Source organism: Crinia signifera, chromosome 2 (assembly GCF_055691185.1).
Source record: "Crinia signifera chromosome 2, ASM5569118v1, whole genome shotgun sequence".
Classification (NCBI taxonomy): domain Eukaryota; kingdom Metazoa; phylum Chordata; class Amphibia; order Anura; family Myobatrachidae; genus Crinia; species Crinia signifera.
In genome coordinates, this window is record NC_139218.1 from 270,701,381 (window position 1) to 270,726,631 (window position 25,251).

The 25,251-nt window shown below is 42.7% G+C and overlaps 1 protein-coding gene across 3 annotated transcripts in view; it reads left to right on the forward strand.

Annotated features, from left to right (window-relative positions):
* Positions 1-25,251, forward strand: part of NALCN (sodium leak channel, non-selective) — a 511,286-nt gene that overhangs the window by 221,204 nt on the left and 264,831 nt on the right. For all 3 annotated transcript variants that reach the window (XM_083168621.1, XM_083168622.1, XM_083168623.1), the window contains one exon: positions 18,862-18,948. In XM_083168621.1, coding sequence (XP_083024747.1) covers positions 18,862-18,948 — 87 coding nt within the window. The remainder of the gene's footprint in view (positions 1-18,861; positions 18,949-25,251) is intronic.

A 25,251-nucleotide genomic window follows, 5' to 3' on the forward strand; every position in this document is an offset into this window, starting at 1 on the left:
TTGTTACATTGCCTGCCTGCCTGCCTGCCTGCCTGCCTTTAAGTCACCTGAAATAGTGACACCTAGATCCACCTTCTCCTCAGTAGTTTCCATTATAGTGCCATTTATACAATATTAAGGGGGGTATTCAAATGTTTACTTTTGGGCGTCAGATTTATCACGCCTTTCAAATTCACGCATCTGACGTCTTTTGAAGTAATGGTCGGGTTTGCTATTCAAATGTTTTTTCTTTAGACATCTAATCTGCTGAAGTTGTCTTATTTATCACGCCCATTTATTCCCCTCTTTTAATATCACGCCCATTTTATCCCCTTTTTTTTATATCACGGATTGCATATATTTTATTTGCGTGCCATATTATTCTTTTTTTATTCCCTATTTTGTTCCACCTGTTTTGCCCTGCCCTCTGCCCAGTCATACAAGTTTGTCTCCATTATAAGAGCGCCCCTCACCCCGTTAAGCAGAAACCATTTAATTTGCACTGCCCTCACCCAACTACACCCTGATGTGTCCTGTACTGTGATTCTAAAAGGTGCCAGACGGGGTCCCAACAGTCAGAATCCCGACTGTTAAAACACTGACAGACTGGATTCCACGGCCACCGGCTATTCTCCCTCGTGGGGGTCCACGACCCCCACGAGGGAGAATAGAATTCGTGGCGAGCACAGCAAGCCCGCAAGGGGCTTAGTTGCGCTCACCATGCGGTCTGAGTCCGGCCAGTCGGAATCCCAACGTCGGCCTCATGACTGTTGGGATCCCAACTGTCGGAACCCTATACCACACCCGATTCTAAAAAGCAGATATGGGAGCAGGCGGATGCCACATTCAGGGAGCTGCTGTGGAAAACGAAGAGCAGAGGATGTGTGCTGCAGCCTGCCGCCCACTGGAGAGAAGACGAGCCACTGTGCTGTGCATGGAGCCGGAGCCTGACACCCACAAAAGAGACGACGAGCCGCTGTGCTGTGCATGGGGCCTGCTGCCCACAGGAGAGACAACGAGCTGCTGATCTAAGCAGGAAGCCAGAGCCTGCCGCCCACAGGAGAGACGACGAGCTGCTGCACTCAGCAGGAAGCCAGAGCCTGCCGCCCACAGGAGAGATGACGAGCTGCTGCACTCAGCAGGAAGCCAGAGCCTGCCGCCCACAGGAGAGACGACAAGCTGCTGCACTCAGCAGGAAGCCGGAGCCTGCCATCCACATGAAAGAATACGAGCGGCTGGGCTGTGCAGGGAGCCTGAGCCTACCGCCCACAGGAGAGAACAGGAGCCACTGCGCTGTGCAGGGAGCCGGCAGCCGCTGACCCATCAGGGTGATCCGTCTGTCTCACACACCTTTGGGAGACTTGTGTGTGAAGGAGTTGGGGGGGGGGGTTGCCCGTATACAGTCATTAGGTCGACACTATTAAGTTTGACATGCATTGGGTCAACCACTGAAGGTCAACAGGGCTTAGGTGAACATAGAAAAGGTCGACACAAGCATTAGGTCGACATTGGGAATGTCAACAGTTAAAGTGTCGACATGGGTTTTTCACGTTTTTTCTGAGCCGGCATGTGCCGGCAGGTGGTATTTCATGCCCTACCATCCACTAGAGTGTGGAGGGAGAATATATTAGTGTGCTGAGCACAGCGAGGCACCGAGCCCGACGCATGGTGAGCACACGCAAGGCACTTTTTCAGTGTCCATGTCGACTAGTGTATGTCAACATTAGGGACAAAAAAAGTCAAAAGGTCAACCTTTTGACAGTCAACCTTCCCATTGTTGACCTAATGCATGTTTCGACCTTTTGACCCTGACAACCTTAACCATGTTGACCTTTTCCAAGTGTCGACCTAAGCCCTGTTGAACTTCAGTGGTCGACCCAATGACCCATATGCGTTTTGTCGGTGTGCTTACACTCTATGGGGGGTATGGTCGGGTTTGCTATTCAAATGTTTTTTCTTTAGATGCCTAATCTACTGAAGTTGTCTTATTTATCACACCCATTTATTCCCCTCTTTTAATATCACGCCCATTTTATCCAAATATTTTTATATCACGGATTGCATATATTTTATTTGCGTGCTATTTTATTCATTTTTTATTCCCTATTTTGTTCCACCTGTTTTTAACCTGCCCTCTGCCCAGTCATACAAGTTTTTCTCCATTATAAGAGCACCCCTCACCCCGTTAAGCAGGCGCCATTTAATTTGCACTGCCCTCACCCAACTACACCCTGATGTGTCCTGTACTGTGATTCTGAAGGGTGCCAGACGGGGTCCCGCCAGACGGGGTCCCGACAGTCATTTACCCAATGTCGGGATCCCGACTGTTAAAACACTGACAGAATGGTTTCCACGGCCACCAGCTATTCTCCCTCGTGGGGGTCCACGACCCCCATAGAGGGAGAATAGTATAGGTGGCGTGTGCAGCGAGCCCACAAGGGGCTTTGTTGCACTCGCCATGCTGTCTGAGTCCGTCCAGTCGGGATCCCGATTTCGGGCTAATGACTTTCGGGATCCCGACTGTCGGAACCCTATACCACACCCGATTCTGAAAAGCAGATATGGGAGCAGGCGGATGCCACATTCAGGGAGCTGCTGGGGAAGATGAAGAGCAGAGGATGTGTGCTGCAGCCTGCCGCCCACAGGAGAGAAGACGAGCCGCTGCGTTGAGCAGGAAGCCAGAGCCTGTCGCCCACAGGAGCGAAGAGAAGCCACTGGGCTGTGCATGGAGCCGGAGCCTACCGCCCACAGGAGAGAAGAGGAGCCACTGTGCAGGGAGCCGGCAGCCGCTGACCCACCAGGGTGATCCGTCTGTCTCACACACACTTGGGAGACTTGTGTGTGAAGGAGTTGGGGGGGGGGGATTTGCCTGTATTCAGTCATTAGGTCGACACTATTAAGTTTGACATGCATTGGGTCACTGTAGGTCAACAGGGCTTAGGTCAACATGGAAAAGGTCGACACAGGCATTAGGTCGACATTGGGAATGTCAACAGTTAAAGTGTCGACATGGGGTTTTCACGTATTTTTCTGAGCCGACTTGTGCTGACAGGCGGTATTTCATGCCCTACCATCCACTAGGGAGTGGAGGGAGAATATAATAGTGTGCTGAGTGCAGCGAGGCACCGAGCCTGAAGCATGGCGAGCACACGCAGGGCACTTTTTCACTGTCCATGTCGACTAGTGTATGTCAACATTAGGGACAAAAAAGTCAAAAGGTCAACCTTTTGACTGTCAACCTTCCCATTGTTGACCTAATGCATATGTCGACCTTTTGACCCTGACAACCTTAACCATGTCGACCTTTTCCAAGTGTCGACCTAAGCCCTGTTGACCTTCAGTGGTCGACCCAATGACCCATACGCATTTTGCCGGTGTGCTTACACTCTATGTGGGAGGTGTGCCTATACTCTATGGGGGGATGTGTGTCTATACTCTATTACACAGGTTCTCAAACTCGGTCCTCGGGACCCCACACGGTGCATGTTTTCCAGGTCTCCTCACAGAATCACAAGATAATTAGCTCCACCTGTGGATCTTTTAAAATGTGTCAATGAGTAATGAGTGCACCTGTGCACCTGCCGGGTGACCTAGAAAATGTGAGCTGTGTGGGGTCCTGGGGACCAAGTTTGAGAACCCCTGCTCTATTGCATTTTATTATTTTTAAAGTTTATCCTTAACCCCTTATAAAAAATGGAAATTTAATTAGATAAGCCATTCATTTAAAAAAAAAAAAAAAACACTTTTATCACCACCCGACACCCAGGTGAATAAAATGACAAGAAATTGACCAATTTTAGACGACTATTAAAAGGCGTGAAACTTATCACCAAACATTTGAATACGAAGCCCATTGAAAATGACTGTGAAGTAAAAGATGTTTAAAAAAACTGTCAACTTTTAAAAGACAGAAGAATTGAATATCACACTAATATCACGGCATATAAATGTTGTGAAAAAAAGGGAGAATAGGCGTGAAAGAAAGAACAGACCAACATTTGAATACCCCCCTTAGTCTTTGAATTTTGGAGACCCAAGTGCATCTATGAATGAATTAGGCCCACTGTCTGGAACAATTTTTTATAAGTATTAACTGCAACACATACATGTGTGTATTAATTCACATGCTTTTGTATATTTTTATCGACTACTTCCCCAGGGAATTGAGTAACCCATCAATTGGGCACCCTGGACTATAGTCGCAAAATCTGTCTGACTTGCTTCAAAGGTAGAAAAAGGGTAGCAACAGTAAAGGGATGTAGTATAAAATCTTAATATTCTGGAAGTCAACACCAGAATGTCGATATGGTTTGGATATTGTTATTCCAAATGATGACATTGAAATACTCTCGACATTTGTAGTGTGTACATTTGGTGTTTTCATTTGTCATTTTCTTTGCATTTTAGCTATAACCCTAATCAAAGCCTAACCTTAGCCCTAACTGCAGCCCTCACCACAGACTAACAGCAGATTGTCCTAAAGGCCTCCATACACTATGCAACTTCTCAGAGGAGAGTCGTTTCATGCAGTGCCCCTTGAGCCACCTGGGAGCTTCCCGGATAGAAGGATCACATAAAATACATTGAATGCTGTCCTTTTGCACTCCATATATCGTATGCATTGCCCTTCCCCGCTGCCGGGACCATGCATCAGATAGGGTGACAAACGCATGCGATTTGGTCACTTTTCACCCGATTTCTCAGCCCAATTCATCGGAATCAGGTGTAAAGTGGCCAAATTGCACTAGTGTATGGCAAGCTTTAGACCTAATCACAGCCTAACCTTAACCCTAACCACAGTCTTACAATAAAATGGTCTGTTGACATTCACAATGTTGACATTACCATACTATCGACATTCTGTCAAAGTCAACATTTTTGCTTACAACATTATGTCATGTCGACATTCTGACTAAATACCACAGTAATGTATATCTCCTGCTAAGTGTGTACACTTACTGAGTGTGCCATGGAATGTTTTCGCAGCTAGCGAGCCTTCAATGTGTCTATCACAGTTCAGATGAGGTATAAATAATGAAGATGCATACAGGTTTTCACTTGACTGTAGTTTTCCTACTTATTTGAAAGCATTTCAGTTTATCCGGATAAGGGATAGCAACAATCACCTTGCTAGACATACTAGATATGAAGCATACATCTATTGTGTCACTCACCCTCTGAGGAATATTCCTGTGCTGCATTCTAATCCACTGCCTCAGGACACAGCAGCCAGGGAGGGTTACAGATCTGTGGTTAGACTTGTCCTCCAGGATGGCTTTGAAGAAAAATTGAAAATATCTTTGCAAGACATACACTGGACGAGATGCTGTTTGCAGCATGTCAGATTTTGTTCACCAAGACATTTGCTTAAGGTCAAATGATGTAAAGCACTGTCCCTTGTGGTCATCTATGTCAATTTAGTTTTACATCATACAGCTGGTTTAATATAAAGCTGATAGCCAAGTTAATGCCACCATGACGACAAACCTTCTGTATAGATCTAGATGAGTCCTGACGGAAATGCAAAGGGCTCTAATGTATCATTTTTTAGTACTGTACCTTTAGTATTGTACTCCGACAAATAGGGTGAAGACAAATATAAGATGACTTCCTAGAGAGCTGGTTGGTTGCCAGTGGAGAGTCTCTCACACTGATCTCTGATCAGACCTCTAGTGCTCCTCAGCATTCATTCTGTGAGTGTTCCATTGGGATGTTCCAGAAGGTTTCCAGCAATACCAATTCCAGCCCATTTTTCAGAAATTCCGGTTCCAGCCCAATACCCAGCACTTCCGGTTCCAGACTGGTTCCTAGCATTCTAGTTTATAAAAAGAGATCAACTGATGTTATTGTTGGGCGCTGTAATGAGATGGTTCTCAATAAGCAAGAGGGAAAAGGCAATTCCCACAAATTAAAATAATAACAAACTATAACAGCACTAAATATTTAACAATCAAGTGAAAAAAGTTTTTAATAAAAACATAATTAATACATACTGTATACCAGGAACCACACTCTGGGAACTATAAGATAGGGCTCATTAGTGGGGAGAGGCAATGTTTATGTCCCAAATGGTGGCTAATCGTGCCCTAATTACATTCCAAAGTTAGTTACCGCAGATACAGGTAGTCACCGCTGGAGGAAGGAATCTGGACTAATTGTCCCAATAGGATGTTAGGTCCTCTCTAGAAGCACATTGTAGGTGAGCTGGTGTAGTCACTTATGGATGGGTCAAGAGATGGTTAGGTAGCCAGTTGGGAGCCAGATTTCAGTCCGACAACACAAACTCATACATATGTGTCAGTTGTGAGTCATGAGTACAGTTTCTGATGTACTGTAATGCAAACTAGTTTTTTTATGTACTATATCTGATGCATCTAGCATGGGGCTGCTGTAAGTGCACATAATAATAGACTAGTTGTGTCATTATATTAGGGGTACTTACATTATACTGAGATAGTCAACCAGACTTCAGCAACTAAAACCACATTGAGAGAGTCTCAGAATCACCCCCAATGAGGTCAACTATCATCAAAGTTTCCATCCCGATATCTTGTTTGGTAATATCTGTGGCTTCCATGCTGCAGCTGCTGCCATCACTCTTTCTGTGAACAAGTGTCTTGGCTGTGTTTGCAGCAGAGAGCACACACCTGACTCACAGATAAGTACAGCAGTACCCATGCAATACAAAGGGAAAGCATTCACCAGAACTAGGAAAACTATACATGTGAAAGACTGTCGCAGTGCGTCTTTTATGCCTTCTTCTTTCACTGTCCCTCATTCCTTCCAAATGATGCCCATGGCCAGTAGCCACACAAAAATGCAGTAATATTACTGACCAATCAATCAATCACTCACTCATCTACCAACAATTATAATTATTATCTCACTACCTTAAAGGAACATTTCTTTGGGACAATCTTTACCTTTTGTTTAGATGTTGTCAGTTGTTTGTATCCTTATTCCCTCATTGTATAATGTTGTTTTTGCATTAATTGCATTTTTCTACAATGCATGCATGCCATACATGCACATATGTGATAATAGACCACTTGACCACTGGTGGTAGAAATCATGTGTTTTATTAGATAGAGATTGATGATATTAGTAAAAGCATGTAAATGAGAATAAATGAGAATTATGAAATCTTATTACAGTTAACCCCATCTACTTCTGCCTGCAATCAGAACAGCATCTTTTAAATACTGCAGGACCAATTCTATTCCCAAGCAATGAAGACGGAACTAAACCGAGCCAGCAAAGCATTTGCAAACAGCCAATCATAAGTGGTTTGTGAATGCTGGTGACTTCCACCATCCCCCACTAAATGCACCTGCTCCTGACAGTGTCGTAGCTAGAAATTTTTCTCCCTCTGCCCAAAAATATTCCGGCGGCCCCCCTCCCCCAAGACAGGGCAAGGCGATGGACTACGGGTGCCTCTGGCTGAGCTGACAGGCGACCCAGGCAGCAGTGAGCGCTGAGCTGGTCCCGCTCCGTGCATATTTAATGAGTGTTCCCCACCCCGTGCATGTGTAATGAGCAGACCCTGCTGGCGCAACTCCCCCAAGCCGCTGCGGGGTCTGCCACATATGTAGCTACGCCACTGGCTCCTGACCACTTCTAAATAATGTATTTCTCAGGCAGAAAAATAATATTTACACTGCCTATATGCATTTATAAATGCATGAACAGAGCCCAATGCCAGAATAATGCCAGCATGCATGTGCCCACAGCTCTGGGCATACACAGTACAAATTCACACAAGCTAGGTTACACTATTTGCTTATGTACTAACCTGTGATTCAGCTTTTGGAAATCATAAAATAAATGTTTTTAAAATAATATTTCAGTACCCAAAAGTTAATGCTACAAATGGTATTAAATGACTAGATTGGTAGCTAAGGAAATGTATTGGCCTTGCTCCTGTTACAGAACTATTTTAAATACTACTTAAACAGATATTTTGTCTGCTGACAAGTTGATGAAAAACAAATCTGGCCTGCTTCATACTAAGAACAGAAGCTCCACAGCGCACTCCATATGATGAAGCAAATCGCTGCTATAACCATGTACAGTAAATGTGCTGTCCGCAGAAAGGAGCAGATGGGACAAAATATCCCTTGGGGTTGAATAAAAACACACAGAAAAAAACATTCTTAGTGTAAAATGTAGCTTTATACAATAAAATGAAATATCAGCCATGCAGTGTAATTCCCAGCATTGTGTTCCATTAACAGCTAGATGAAATTCCTTAGGAAATCAGCAGTCAGAAATCTGATGTGCATGGATAATGATTATTAGCTGCATTTACATAAACTACCAACCAATCAGCTATTGTCATTTTTCAAACACAGCCTGTAACATGTCATCTAGGAGCCGATTGGCTGGTACTTTAGCTTCATTTAATCTATCTCTCTCCATGGCTTAGCCTCCATGTTTGGTAACAAATGTGTGGTAAACTATAGTGACTTAAGAACTACACTAGTGTTAACCTATCAGATATAAAGAAAGGAATCCTCAATAGGTACCTGCCCTGTGATGACATGGGGTGTGATATATATATATATATATATATATATATATATATATATATATATATATATATATATATATATATATATATATATATGTAACATGGTGGGTTCATCTATATATATATATGTAACGTTCCGGTCAGTTCATTAACTGACCGGAGGAGTGCCGCAGCCATCCAATTGCTATATATATATATATATATATATATATATATATATATATATATATACTGTATATATATATATATGTACAGAGATCCAGATCCCCTGTCCTGAGGCCAGGCACAGGGGAATAAACGGCACTCACGGATTTGAAACAAGGGTACTTTTATCAATACATCAGTGGTTCCCAAACTGTGTGCCGTGGCTCCCTGGGGTGCCTCGGGACACATGCAGGGGTGCCGCGGCTTGGTGGTCCAGGACCAACTCAAACTACTAATGATTATTTAGGAGCAAAACCAGTGCTGGTGGCTGCCAATCATAGAATGTGTACAAACAGAAGCAAATCCTGCCCTTTACCACATAACTGCCTCTAAGAATCGCATATAAACCCAATCTAATTAATTTTTTTTGGACCTAGGGGTGCCGTGAAAAAAATTCTGATTCTCTAGGGTGCCGTAAATCAAAAAAGATTGGGAACCTCTGCAATACATGATAAGTGAAGTTTACAGCATGATCTTCTCAACGTTTCAAGGCAGGTTGCCTTTTCGTCAGGATGCGCTGTGATGTGTCTAAAGTGCCAAAGGTGCAGTGAATAAACTCGAGCAGTCTGCTCGCTTACCTTATGTAGCCAGTGTAGGGAAACATGCCGGCGTGTACGGTCTCCAGCTTCCGGGACCAAGGGCGCAGCCCACTGTGACGTCGCGCCGTTGCCCTGGTTACCCTAGACGCCTGCTGCCGTTCTCCGCTGGACATGCTGTGCCTGTGTGTAAGAAACAAAAACATAAGACCAACTGTGACATACAGTCGGATGCAAAGTGGATTGTACTATAATCAAATAAACCACGCGTGCTGGGGCTACAAAAACTGTAAACGTGTGGGTGAATAGTTGAATTAAAATATCGCAATTAAAATAACTCTCTCCTTAGGCTATGTATGTATTGTATTATCATATTTCGCAAATTATGCATCTTATAGACATCAAAGCGCCTCCCACGGAAGTGGCTATATAAAGATATAATACAATGTAATATCATCATGTTTCTAGCAATATAGCTAATAAACCTGTCTAACATTTAATACTCAAAATTCAATGTTGTTGAATACCTATACTTTACCAGGCCAACATTATTTAATCATCAAAATTAGCAGGATCTTACAGCCTCTATAGGTTTTTTTCACACAAAGGAATTCCAAGCTATCATTTCGTTGAGTCCCTGTGGTGCCATCGTGTTCAGTCTACAAATCCATTGGTAATCTCGCTGTGAAAGTATCTTCTGCCTATCACCCCCCCGGGCCAATGGTGGCACATGATCAATGATCTGGCATTTTAATTGGGCCAAAGAATGCCCACTCGCTTTAAAATGTCTCGCTACCGGCTGGTTTATTTCTTTGCCTTGCAGGCAGCCCAGAATGGCTGACCGATGTAATGCCATACGTACCCGTAGGTTGACTATAGTTTGGCCCACGTAGAATTTCCCGCAGTGGCACATAATAATGTATATAATATACGGTGTCTTACAATGAACTACGTGCTTGATTTGATATGTCCTGCTCGTCTGGGGATGTTTGAACGTGGAGCCCGTGATGAGATAGGCGCAGGCGGTGCAGGAGGGGCAGCGGTAGCATCCAGGTTTTTTCTCCTGTATGTTAAACAGGGTAGGGGGTGGAGGTTTTGTAATGTTGGTCCTTACTAGAAAATCCCGCAGGTTGCGGCCCCTTTTGTAGCATGGCATGATGTTTTTATCCTTAAAACCCGGTAGTTGTTTGTCGCATTTAATTAAAGGCCAGACTGCTTTTAGAGCTCTGGGAAGAACTGTGGTAGCTGGTGTGTAGGTCGTAATAAATGGTATGATGTTAGTAGTATTTGTCTTCTTCTTGGTTTGTAATAGTTGTTCTCGAGGGATTTCCAGTACCTGTTGTTTTTGTTGTTTTAAGATGGATCTTGCGTAGCCCCTGGCAGCAAACTTTTCAACCATTTTGTCCAATTCTTGGCCCACTGTGGCAGTGTCACTATGTATTCTGGCCACCCTCATCATTTGCGATTTGGGTAGGCTCCGTTTAAGCGCAAGTGGGTGGTTGCTATTTGCTTTCAACAGGGTGTTCCTGTCTGTTTCTTTATGGAACACTGTGGTCACTACTCGCTTGTCTTGCAACTCAATGTTTACATCCAGATAACTAACCTTCTGTCCTCCTAGATGGTAAGTGAACTTTATGGGGCCTTCACGGCCGTTGATGTTATTGATAAGATCTATAAGGGCTTGCTGAGTGCCTGTCCATACAATCAGCAGGTCATCTATGTAGCGAGTATACATAGCGATCTGACAGCTAACCGTCTGATCCATGAAAAAAAACTCCTGCTCCTGTTCAAACATATATATGTTTGCGAGTGATGGTGATACGTTAGATCCCATAGAGCATCCAGTTAGCTGTAGATAGTAGCTGCCATTGTGGAGGAAGAAATTTCTGGTTAGTGTGAGATTCAGTAGTTCCAAAAATAACGGTATATCTAGTGCCGAGAAGTTGACTTTGAATAGGAACGCCCTGGTGGCTGAAAGTGCTTGTGCATGGGGGATCACAGTGTAGAGGTTTTTCACATCTAAAGTGCACAGTGCTGTATTCTGGGGTAATTCTCCCAATGCCTTGAGTTTTAATAGCAACTGGGTCGTGTCCTTCAGGTACGTCCTTTGCGTCATAATATACGGCTGGATGAGATTGTCCAAAAACTGCGAGATCGGTTGGAATAATGACCCCCGGGCTGAGATGATAGGTCTACCCGGGGGATTCTGCAGGTCTTTATGCACCTTCGGTATTGTGTAGATGACCGGGGTGATAGGGTGGTCTTTTGTCAATGTGCGCAGGACTTTTTTGCTGATATGGCCCATCTGGTGAGCCTGAGCTAAAATCACGTCCAATTCTTTCTTAAATTGACCTGTCGGATCTGCTGGCAGTTTTCTATAGGTTGCTGGGTCTGATAACAACTCGTCTAAATTCTTGATGTATTGCTCAGTGTCCTGTATTACTATAGCCCCGCCTTTATCAGCGGGGCGTATAGTTATGGCCAGGTTGTTTGACAGTTGTTTAAGGGCTTGACTTTCCCTCCTGGTCATATTAGACCACTTGCTTGGAGTTGTAACATCAAATTTCTTCACCGATTCATCTACAATGTTCACAAAAGATTTGATAGCAGCATTACTTGAAGGAGGATCGAAAGTAGAGTGACCAAATTTTTTTATGAAATCCTCATGTATATCCCGTTGGGGATGCTGTTTGTTCTGAAAAAATTCTTTCACTCTTAGTGACCGTCCCATTTTGTGCAAGTCTACATTCCAGTTAAAAACATTATGTTTATTTGAAGGTACAAAGGATAACCCCTGGTTTAAAACTTTTTCTTCTTCTTGAGTGAGTATGTACGATGACAGGTTAAAAATTAGGGTCTCTTTCTGTTTGCGGTTGGCGGTTTTCTGTAACCGATCCGATTGGCCGCCTCTTCTGGTATATCTGGTGCCTTGCCTCCGGTTCTGGCCCGGGTTAGTCGTCCTAAAGGGACACCACCTTGGGAAGTGCCCTCGTCAGAGTCCTCTACAGCGAAATCGCTGTCACTAGTATATCGGTATTGCTCCCTACGTTGTTTATCACGCCAAGTTGGTTTGGCGTAGGAGCGGGCTCTTTGCCGGGTAGGCTCCGTTCCGCTTAGCCACCGATAAACTCTCCCCTCTTCGTAGTCTGCTTGCACAGTATCCCATTTCTTCCTCTTAAATTTCTCTAGGTCTGCTTTATATTGACCCAGTTGTGTTTCCAATTTTTCCCAAAGTGCAGAGTGCTTCTTGTCTAATAAAGTGCTTTTATTGTCATCCCGGATTAAAGCCGTCTTAGATCGAGTAGTCTGTAAGATGTTTCCAGATTCTTCTATCACCAGGACCATGAGGTCCTGGCTGCATTTATTCAATATTGAGATCCACTTCAAACAGAACTGGGGGTTATTCCTCCCTATAGTAGGGGTGTTGTTGATACGAAATCCCCTAGGGATACGATGAGCCCTGTAGTAGTCTGATAGCGTGGATCCATGCAGGTGAAAATCGATCTCTTTTTTCTGCAATTTAAATAGCACATTGTATACATCTTCTGCAGACTGGGTCAGAGGAAGGGGACTGTCCGACTCTTTAAAAAGGATAGATTGTACTCGCTCCTGCGAAAAGGTGAAAGTTTGATCAAGGTGCTTTTGTATGTCCACAAACGAAAGTGCGTCATTATGTGCAGTATCCATCTGTGCAAATATATTGATGGAGCAATTGGAGAGAGATAAAGTGATATTGTGCAGAAAATATCACCGGCATGTTTCCCTACACTGGCTACATAAGGTAAGCGAGCAGACTGCTCGAGTTTATTCACTGCACCTTTGGCACTTTAGACACATCACAGCGCATCCTGACGAAAAGGCAACCTGCCTTGAAACGTTGAGAAGATCATGCTGTAAACTTCACTTATCATGTATTGATAAAAGTACCCTTGTTTCAAATCCGTGAGTGCCGTTTATTCCCCTGTGCCTGGCCTCAGGACAGGGGATCTGGATCTCTGTACCTATCACCATAAGGGCACCACGGTATTTACATCATTTGTCCGGAGTGCCGAACATACCAGGACACTATATATATATGTATATATATATATAGTAGTACTTTTGTAGATCGGCACTCCTCACGGTTAACTGTCTGTAATGCCTCGGTGCAAGTTAGAGTGTGCGCACACACCATTTAACCAAGGTTAGCAGCGGCACTCGTAGGACTTTAGAATAAATCACAAACCCAGACTTCAGTGTCTGGGTTTGTGATTTATTCTAAAGTCCTACGAGTGTCGCTGCTAACCTTGGTCATATATATATATATATATATATAGACTTCTTTCACATAGGACACGGCACTCCAGGTCGATATAAAACGTAGAAATTTTATTGAGACGGCAACGTTTCAATACATCCGTATTATCATCAGGCTCAACATTGCTAACAAAGACACATACTTATATACCCCCCAGGTGTACCTTACGTCTAGGGAACGCCCCCCAGACGCAACAGCGTGCTATGTAAGACGCACATAGTATATCACATTGCTAAGCAACAGGACTTACTATGATGTCCCTTAACCCTTAACATGCACCATCATGTCAATAATATTTGAAACATATACAAAATATATAGAAAAAATAGAAAAAAAGAAAAAGTAGAAAAAATATGTAAAAAAACACAAACAGCAAAAACATGTAATCCCTATACCAAAGAACATTACATACAAAGGACCATATAATCATATCAAGAAGATAGAATAGCAATTGCACAATTATATCAACACATTAATACCGGAATATTCATTGAGACCATTAGGGGCAACTGTGCCCAAACGGGCAATCCAGCGCGCCTCACATTTAAGTAATTGTAAACCACGATTACCTCCCCGAATAGAGGGGGGAATGTGGTCTATCATGCGGTATCTCAAACTGGATAGACTGTGACGTTTCATGGCAAAATGTCTGGAGACTGGTTGGTCACTCGTTCCCTTTACAAGAGCCTTCCGTATGGACGATCTATGGGCCGTCATCCGCTCCTTAAAGGGGCGTTCAGTTTTTCCTATGTAAGATAGGCCACAAGGACATAATATTTGATATACCGTAAAGGGTGTACTACACTTAAGTAAATATCTAATAGGAATTGGTCTACCAGTCTGGGGATGATTGAAAGATGTGCCAGGTATTAAAAAACTGCATGTAGTACATACACATCGTATACAACCCACTTTCATAGATGGTCTAATAGATGTAAGTGCTGAAGCATCTGTTTTAACCAACATATCTCTGATGCTCTTAGATCGCTTAAAACTGGGAAGAAGTTTAGTCTGGGATAAACCTAGATTGGAATCCGCTTGTACTAGTGGCCAATGACGACGTATTATTTTGGTAAGGGTAGGGCTATGTTGGTTGTATGTAGTTACCCATGGTAACCGATCATTTAACCCTTCATCTGATTTAGAAGTATGTAACAATTCCATTCTATCCATGGATAACACTTTTTCCTTGATAGTTTCCAATTCAATCAAGGGATATCCTCTTTGGGAAAAACGTGTGATCATGTCATCCATCTGAGCTGTTGCTATCACAGGATCTGATACTATACGCTTAACTCTCAATAACTGTGAATATGGTAGACTACGTATTGTTGACCTCGGATGACAGCTATTATAATCCAATAAATTATTTCTGTCTGTGGGTTTAGCGTTTATATATATATAAATATAAATCAGCAGATGGACCGGCACTCTGTGCTGATAGCCAGGTAACTTGCCCTGGTGCCTTCTCAGCTTTGTAGATAAAGCAGGAATACAGGAGGCTTGTGGAGCGGCACTCAGGTAATAGATGTAGCAATAATCGACACTACAATGTCGTCAGTTTCAACGTTTCAGTGCTCTGTTTTATTGGCACTATCGTCAGGATACAACCAGTGAATGCAAACATGATTTCTTATATAACACCACTAGTGCATGGGGGAGGGAACATCCGGCCACTCCCACCTGTCAATCAGGGGGTAGTTACATCATCGGATCCTTCACCTGCCCTCCAATACACTAATCACCACACAAGAAACAAACAAATATATGTCACAATAAAATTACATACAGAATGACAGTATAGCCGGTAACAGTTTCAATCATCCCCATACAGGCAAGAAATTGCTCATTCGGCAGCATCTGACCTGTAACAGTACCCACGTACCACCCCATGGTTATAATGTATACAACTCCATATCCCCTGTAGTTGCTTATGCTGGTGTATAATCGTTTTAAATACATACACAGTGCGAGTAATCACAAAATTCCTATACAAAACGAATGCAAATAGTAATCAGACTCTCATTTATCCCTCATTACCAGTATTCTTTCAGCTGTGGCCATAATTATCACCATGCCCATTTTTTATGACTGCTGCCCTGTTCTGTCGACTCCACACCTGCGGCATAAGAGTCCCTGCATGTGCCGACACATTGCACATGCACAGCACAAACTATTAGGTTTGAAGCCTATCTCTGAAAGAGGACATATGGTAATCACCACCTGACTGAGGAGACCCCAAAGGAAGAATTAAGGTGTGTACACATGGGGGCTATTTTGTATATAATCGCAGGAAATATGGTCGCTAAGCGACCATATTGCCCACGATGGGAGTGTGCACCGGCAATATATCGCCGGGTGCGGGCTCCCGTTTTACCCCTGTAGTGATCGCTGGTCGCAGGAACATGCTCCTGCGACCAGCTGATTACCACTGCCGGGCTCCCCCCGGCAGTTTCTTTTTCATCAGCGACCATCTCTGGTCGCTGATGAACAGGAGAAACTGAGCAATATATTGCTCAGCCATATATTGATCAGCAATATATGGCTGAGCAATATATCTCCCCCGTGTGTACGGGGCTTTAGTGTAACCACAGCAGCTAATTGCATGTGGCATGTTTTAGCCAGTAGAAAATCAGTAGGAAGTGGTAATTGTTTTTGGTCAATTTTTATTGTCAATCTATTGTCAAGTTTTTATTTGCAGTCTTATTTGTATTTGCAGTCAATTATGAATGCAACTGACAAAAATGACAGCCGCTACTAAAAATCGATCAACATTGATTTTAAAATCCATTTAAAAATCCAACTAGTAGTAAATGTTCAACTGAAACACAACATCGATGGTGGCCAATTTAGATAGCTTTTTAAAATTGAACTAAAAATGTACCTTTATTACATTTACTCCTCCCTCTTTAAAGCAAAGTGGGCTTGAGTCATTTGTTTAAAGAGACTCTCCAGGTAGACAGAATCTTTCCTCTGGTACAGATGTGTCTATGTACATCTAGCCTCCTCTCACGTTAGTGTGACTCTGTAACACCTGGTGTTTTTTTTTACTTTTTCCATTAAAACGCTAGGTGTGCCCCTGCTTTCGGCCCCTGCCCACCCCCATTGCTCCCAAAATAGAGCGAAAGGCTCGGCGAGTGTGAAACTCATTCGCTCCCGGAGTTTGCACATGCATAAACTCTGACCATCGAGGATGGGGCCGAATGAAGCCCATAATGAACAGGTCTGAAACGCCCCCTATTCTGCTCTTGCCAACACCGCTTTCTTCGCTTCTTTCTTTCTTAACTCTGCCCTTCACTTTAGGCTATTTTACATACTGTACATGGGTAAGGATTTCACTATGTTTAAGATATGCACATTTCCTGCCTCTTCCCTGTATCACCCTCAGAAATCAGCATACCACCTTTGCTTACCGTTTCCTGGACAGGATAAAGGTGGCCATACACTACTGTGACTCCTCTCAGAGCCACCCAGGTCCTTTGGCATGTGATATATCTCATGCGACCCTGTTCCCCACCGCCAGGAGGTGGCCCGAGTTTGAGGTCAGATGTGAAAGCAGGTCCGACCACTGGATCTGATCCGATGTACACGGGGCGATTTTTATGCGATTTTGCCCCATTTCTCAACCCAATCCTTCAGAATCGGGTGAAATCGTGCCAAATCCCATAAGTGTAAATAAATAAAACATGAGAAGGCAGAAAATAATCTTGGCTCTTGCTAGGTTTATTATCTTGGAATATCACAATTAATAAGCATGCTTTTAACAAACAAGTCTATTTAATATTTGCATTACAAAAGCTGTTGGGGTTTAGACATTTCATTCCACTAACCCATAAACCAGGAAATGTCATTTTATTGTTGAACAGTGCAGAACGTGCACTTGAGTTGTACAATTATAAGTTTACACTCTTTCACTGATGACAATGTCAAATCGTGTTAAATTTTATAGAGTATCCACTAATGAAAATAATTACTGGTCTTATAATGTCTGCAATTAATGACCCTGCTTGATTTACAGCAGAGCTTCCGAGCATAATGTGTTTATAGGTTTGTGTGTGGGAGAGATCTGCTAACTGAATACACATCAGTGTTCTCCCATTGTTGTACTGAGGACTTGGAGACTGTAAGAAAGCTGTCTGTGGGCTTTACTGCAATGATACAGTACATGTACTAACTAGGGTTGTCTCACCAACCATAAAATGGAAATCAGCGATTACTGTAGCTTTATAAACTATAAATGCCAGTGTCTGGATGTTATACTCTAATGCAGTGGTTCCCAAACTGTGTGCCGTGGCTCCCTGGGGTGCCTCGGGACACATGCAGGGGTGCCCTGGGTTGGTAGTCCAGGACCAACTCAAATTATTAATGGTTAATTATTTATAAGCAAAAGCAATGCTGGTGGCTGCCAATCATAGAATGTGTACAAACAGAAGCAAATCCTGCCCTTTACCACATACCTGACCCAAAGAATCACATATAAATCCAATCTAATAAATTTATTTTTGGCCTAGGGGCGCCGTGAAAAAATTTTGATACTCTAGGGTGCCGTGATTCAAAAAAGATTGGGAACCCCTGCTCTAATGCAATTTTTTTTAAATACAATGGAGTTGAACTCAAGGCAGCCGCTATTGCTCCCAGAGTACATGCATGAAAATAAATGTGTGTATTCACCTGTGTACAGAGCTGCTCATAAGCTTGTTATCATTATCAGTGCATATTTTTACCATATGCCATAGTTGTATCACTATAGCCTATTTAAGCTCCTCCTACATGACAATGCCCTGTTAGAGCCCAGTTAGACTTTTTAAATTGCAGTTGGAGATATGATGAGTTTGCGTATGTCTCTCCATCTCTCCATTTGCATATTCTGTACTTGGTTCCAGGCGCATACTGGAAAGATGGTCAGCCTGATATTGGTATTCTAGAGAAAAGGTCTTTGATCATGTTATTCTGATTCTAAGTGGCAGATGTATGGTTAACCTGGTGAAGTAATAAAGTGGCTGGTACTTTATCACTAGACCGTCAGCTCCTAATTGTCAAGTTACAGGCTGGGTTAAAAATATGATTGTTAAGAGCTAATTGGCTTGTGATAAAGTACCAGCCACTTTATTGGCTTATTACATCTGCCCCTTAGTTCTCAATAACTCGTATTTGTTATAATTAAATGCATTTCCTATTTCAACAGCCAACAATTAGACAAAAGTGTTATTAGTGAAAGACTGAGATACTGCAATTAAAGTTAGATTCGTTATTACATAGATATTTTAGATATTGTACAATTAGTAAATATTAATTAACTTTTATTTCTTCTAAAGATGTTTCATGAAGATTCAACTGGAGGATGGCAATTAGTTGCGGTTGATGTGAATAAGCCCCAAGGGAGAGCTCCAGCATGCCTGCAGGTAAGGTGTACTTATAATAGCCATAGTGCAGCATCATCTGTACAGATCATGTAACACAGAATGACAGTACTGCTTCTTCTGCTGGAAATGTTGTATACAGTAATTATATTAATGCATAGATATAGCTGCCAAGAGAACTGAATTTCCAGGGACAGTCACTGCTTTACAGATTTGTGTTTGCAAATATCCCCATTATTCAGTACTAAGCCAATATTATGTGATTGTTGTTATAGGGGCATATTTATTACAACCCACATGTTTAATGCAGATGTGATAAATATCTTTCAAATACATTTTTAGCATGAAAGTTAGTAATATCACACAAATTGACTGTATTTCGCTCGCTAGGAGACAGAAACATCCTGGCTAAGAGCTAGAAGCAGTGTGATAGCGTGACACTATCCAGTGGCAGAACTTGTGGGTTGTTGGCCCAGGCTGCCCCAAGGCACAATATTAGTGTTCACCAAGCTTACTATCCAAATATATAAATAAATGCCTTACTTTTACCTTCTTACATATTTCCCCAATTGCCCCTCCATAGCCTTCTGAGTACCCCTTTCATAGGTGACTCCTTGCCATGTCCCTCATACTGTATATCACTCCCCTCCCCCTTCTATAACTGGCATTGCTTTTCTCATACCTCACTGCCCACATCACATTTCACTGCTCCCCTACTGCTTACATTGCTCCCATCACAGCTCATTGCTCCATCACACCTCACTGCTCATCCCTACTGCTCACACTGCACCTTTCCTTGCAATCAACAGAGTAGTTCTGCCCCTCTCTAGCTGGTTGGGATGTGCAGCAGCTTCACCTCTCCCTCAGACAGCAGCCTGCTTGATCTCTTATAGCTCCTCGCTCCTGCTCACATGTCACACTCCTTCTCAGGGCCGGTGTAAGGCTTCTCAGCACCCTAGGTAAAACTTCGACCTACTGCTGCCCCCCCCCCCCCCATACTGCCACCAATAACCATTTTCCAACCCCTTAATGCATACTTGCCTAACATTCTGGAATGGCAGGGGGCCTGCCAAAATTGAGTGGTCCTCCCAGCCCCTCAGGTAGGTGGGCAAGACCCCTGCTTTCTCTGGAGGCCCCCAGCACCCTCCCCTTTGCCATCCACAACAGAGTACAGGAAGAGAGGGCAGCAAAATAGGGAAGTATGCCTCAAGAGAAAGTATGGAGGTAAGGTCATAGAGGTTCCACAGCCGCCACCTACATTAAGTATAACAATGATCCTCACAGACATCCTTGATTTTTTGATAGGCAGACTTGGTGGTGCCTCCCTAGATCCCGGCACCCTAGGCAGCTGCCTAAAGCTGCCTAGTGGTAGAGCCGGCCCTACTCCTTCTACTCTCAGGGTAAATAAAGGGTCAGCTGCCCAAATTTTGCAGATAGCGATTGAGTTGTGTTCACAGATGTGGGTGGCACCCCTAGGCATATGCTACACGTTCTACCACTGCTCACTTTGGACATGCATAACCGTCAGATGGCACATGTGCAACTGGGCTAAAAAGAGGGGGATCAGGAGGTTCCTCTCTTTGAAAACTTGCAAAGCAGTAACCCATGGGGGCAGCATTTGCAGCCGAAAATGAAGGGGCCCCAACAAATATTGGAAATTTTGTGACTCCCACACACCTTGGGATACTTAATATGTGCAGTTACTCTTGAGAATGATGTGGGGGAATCCTGAAAGTATTTACCCTATCCTAGCCTTACCCTATCCCTCCAAACCAGTAATAAACTCCCACATCCCACCACCTAAACCTAACACCACCACCCTGCAGCGTAACCCTAAACCTCTTCTAAGTGCCTAACCATAACCTCCCCCCCCCCAGCTTACCCCCCTCCACCACCACCACAGTCTAACCCTAGAAATCCCCCTACTGCTTAAACCAAACCCCCTCTGCCTTTCTGTGACTGGCGGGAGTACTCCGTGGTTACTCAATGGCAATCTCCTGGCAGTAGTCAAGATTCCAGCAGCAGTATTATGATCGCACGGGTGCTGAATGCATCTCACTGTAATATTTTATGAAGTAGAGGCATAAAAAGGCTAAATAAATCACTGGCTGTGCTAATATGGAATCTGGGTTTGAAAGCGATTCTATACTCATGCCTGAATATATTAATGAATATGCATTTCTTTTTATTTTGATTATTTAAAAAATATGCAACAAATCTAGAATTCTGGAGGGAAAGTAAAATCTATGATGTAGTACATAATTAGGCCAGTGTTGACAAAAAATAGAGCTTGCAAGGACAAAATAAAAATAACATTAGAGACGATTGATAATGATCAATAGTCAGTCACATGGACTGAAAGCGTTTCCAGTTCTAATACAGACACAAGAAGACTTGTTTGTCTTTGAAGTGTAAAATCTTTTGAATCACAGTGCGTTCCTGATGTGGTGGAGAGCGCGAAGGGAAGAGAGTTGATTTCCCATTAGATGTAATTAATATCTCAATATGTGTTTATCTTTGAAGTGGCATTACAATATCTCCCTGTGCTGTTCAGTTTTCCACGTGTGCATATGTACAGTTAATAAAAATGAAAGAACATAGAAATATATAAGCTATAATTTGAAGCATTCCTTCTTCTGCTGGTATATGCTCAATAAAAATTACATATACTGAGAAAATTCTTTGTGCCAGTAACCATGCAACCAGCAGCAATAAAGAGTGGCTTTAAATAGCCATACATGAACATAGCAATGAGATCCAATGTGACACAGGAGGCCTGCGCAGCCAGACTTCCCTTTCTGCCCACATGAGAATTATGGCATTTTTAGAAGTGTATGTAAGCTGATTTAATAAATAATGAACATGACTCATGCCTGTCTGAGATACAACATTTGGGGAGGTAGCAATATGATGCCTATAGGTAGGGTCGGAGAAAGGCTAGACACTGATTTTAATGTTTCTGTGACAGCACAGATTTATGGAACTCCCTGTGGCAGCTTTTCCAGGAATAAACCACAAGTATCACTGCTTGGATACTAGCAGTACAGTGCACAGACTTCCGACTAAAGGCGATACAGGTCACCCAATCAGTGCTTTTAGAAAATGGAAGACTTCCAACTAAGGGTTAAAAAAAATTCCCTTTTCGCTAAAAATTGTATAAAACTAAAAACAACTATAGTTGCTCCCAGTGTTCATATGTCATTTACACTAGAGTCCTGGTTCTGACGCCACATTTGGAACATGGGTCCAAGCCTGTGGTCAGACATGGGACTTACCCCAATGTGGATTTTCCTGGGAGGAACAGTTTAGAGTCTCTTGAGGCTGGTGCTTGTAGATTCTCTAAGAGTTGGGAAATCTGGCAGAGCTAGACCCCCTGGGTGTGGCCTTGGTCCTGTTAGGCCATGCCCCCTTTTACATGTCACCCCATATCACGCTGGAGGTGGGCCATAGACTATGGCATCTGCTCTATGAACTGAATGGTATGATTTATGAACGGCTGCATAAAAGGACTACCTAATGTCACTGAAGGCAGCCCACTGATAAAACATGTTTGGGGCGTGGATTGTGATGTATTGTAACTGTGACAAAGCAGATCAAAGCTGTGGAACTAGAAAAAAATCTATATACATTACAATATTTTAGCTAGATGACCTTATGATTGTAGCCTAGGCTTACCCCTGCTCTTTCGATAATATAATGCTTCTTACTTAAGTCAATTGGTTGCTTGGCATGTTCCCAGACTCACTATGGGAAGGATAGGTTGATCTTGAAAGTGCTATGGCAGGGGCAACCACAATCTCTCACCTGCCCTGGTTGGTACACAAGCATAGATCTCGAGCCATCCTCTCAATACCTACGTCTGTTCTGATATTCTCTCTCTTGGACAACCTTAATAAGAAATATACCCTTCCTGCCTACCCATCTTCTCAAACCCTCTTTTAGAATAAGCCTTCATTTTTACCAGGTCAATCAACCGCTATAGCATCTGTCTGGCTAGTGGCATATACCACTCGCTTCCATCACCTTGTAGGACAATTTACCCCAACATCTTTTACTGAAAAATCCAAGAAAAACATGGAATCCACAACTCCTCCCACTGCTAATATTTTAAATTTTTCCATGTTATTACTTCCTCGTTCTCTGCTTTTCCACCTAGAAATCATTCTCCTATAGAATGGCTACGTTCACTACCTGGGAGGCAGATTTAGGATATCAGCTACTGTAGGTGATGATGCTTGGGAAATAATATGTCCCAATGTAGGAAACGTCCCTTTTTATTGCTTAATGAATATGTGAGATTAAATGAAGATGGCATTTTTAGCTCACAGTTTTATTTATTATGTTATTTTTTTAAATAAATGCTATTAATTTCAGCCTTGAATATCACTATTATTAATTCTTCCTCAAACTAGCGCTGTGATATATTACTATTGTAAATTTAATGAATTACTGTGCACAGGCTGGCTGACTTCAAGTCCGCATTTCATCTGGTTTTAATCAGCCAAAAAAACTGTATAATTCATGTTACTCTGTGCCCCCTGCCTTGTATTATCTTGTGCCTCCCCTCAATTTTATCTGGCCAATTTTGTCATACCCTTTTAACATGATTTTAGTATCCCCTTAATATACAAAGGGCAATAATCAAATTGTACTCTTTTCCTTGTATGCCACATTGGGTGCTGCTGTGTCCAGCAATTGATATGTATTTACTTATTTAAAACATGCAGCAGTAGGCAGGCACCGTAAAAAGAAATTAACCGGTATCAATCTATTGTCCTCAATGAATCCAACAGTTATAATGTAAAGTTTCCATCTTACACTTTGGCCCTTATTCAGATCTGATCGCAGTACGAATGTGTTCTCAAAATGGGCAAAACCATGTGCACTGCAGGTGGGGCAGATGTAACGTGCAGAGAGAGTTAGATTTGGGTGGGGTGTGTTGAAATTGAAATCTAAATTGCAGTGTAAAAATAATGCAGCCAGTATTAACCCTGCACAGAAACAAAATAACTCACACAAATCTAACTGTGTCTATACATGTTACATCTGCCCCACCTGCAGGGCACATGGTGTTGCCCATTTTGAGAACAAATTTGTACTGCGGTCAGATCTGAATAAGGGCCTAAGTGTAGTCATCCTAAAAAGATGTCTCCTGGACCTGAAACCCCAGAAAATAGCATTAAGACATTAATGAGGAGTTGATTTACTGCAGTGCGTAAGTGCACACAGCTTTGCGGATCTGACTTTGCCTCCATCCTGCCCATTTGAGTGTGGGGAAAGGTTTCCAATTTAAATTTTTCTGTCACATTCACATTTCAGTATACAAAATGGAGGACAAACAATAAAATATCTGGAAACAATTCCTACTACTAGTGCTGAAGCTACTGGCACTGACATGCACGCCCATCAACATCGTCTGCTCAGGTCGATGCACAATGTCATAGAGGGAATGTAAAATACAACAACCTAAACATAATAATAATTAACAACCCAAAACAATTTTAACTACAGTATGTACAGAGAAACGTTAATACCACTTTCACACTTGCTAAACGTTTTAAAAACCGGTATTTTGAAACGGTATTTAAAACGGGTCTGAGCCTTCACATTGCAGTAGATTACCGTTTTAAATACCGTTTAAGTACCATTCACATCAGTCAACCCGTTTAATTCCCTGAACACATTTCAAGGCAGAATGCAGGGGACAGCCTATCACAGGTCTGTAATCTGTTGTTTTGACTAAATACCATTTCAGAGCCATTCTCACTGCATAAAAAATGGCTCTGAAACGTGACTCTGCTTTTTAAACGTTTTGAAATACCGGTTATCTTTAACCGGTTAATGAACTCTGGTGCTTTCCCACTGCAGCCTTAAACGTTTTAAAATGGAAAAAAAAACAGAAATATACCGTTTAACAAGTGCAGTGTGAAAGGGGTATAACTTGGCAACATGCTATTTACAACAGGAAGTGGCAAGGAAACCTTGACCTACAGTATGTTCATGACTGGTGGTTCAGCTTCTTATGGAGATGGAAGCCCTCCTCCCTCTCTAAAAATTTAAATAATAAATCTTGTAAAATCACAGGAACTAACTGTGCATTCAGATATCACAAATACCCAAGCAGAGTCCAAGTGTGTCCTCGGTTTGCAATGTCTAGGCCTGACCCTACCAATACTGTACGGTAACTACAGTATCCGCCATTAGCGCAGTGGGATTTACACAGTTGATCGACGTACAGCTATTACCTGATTGCAGGGCTCTGCAATTTAATAGCTGTGCGATCAGGTCTGAATAACCCCTTATATTCATGAAGTTCAATTATTTGCAAGTCTAGAATGGTATTTT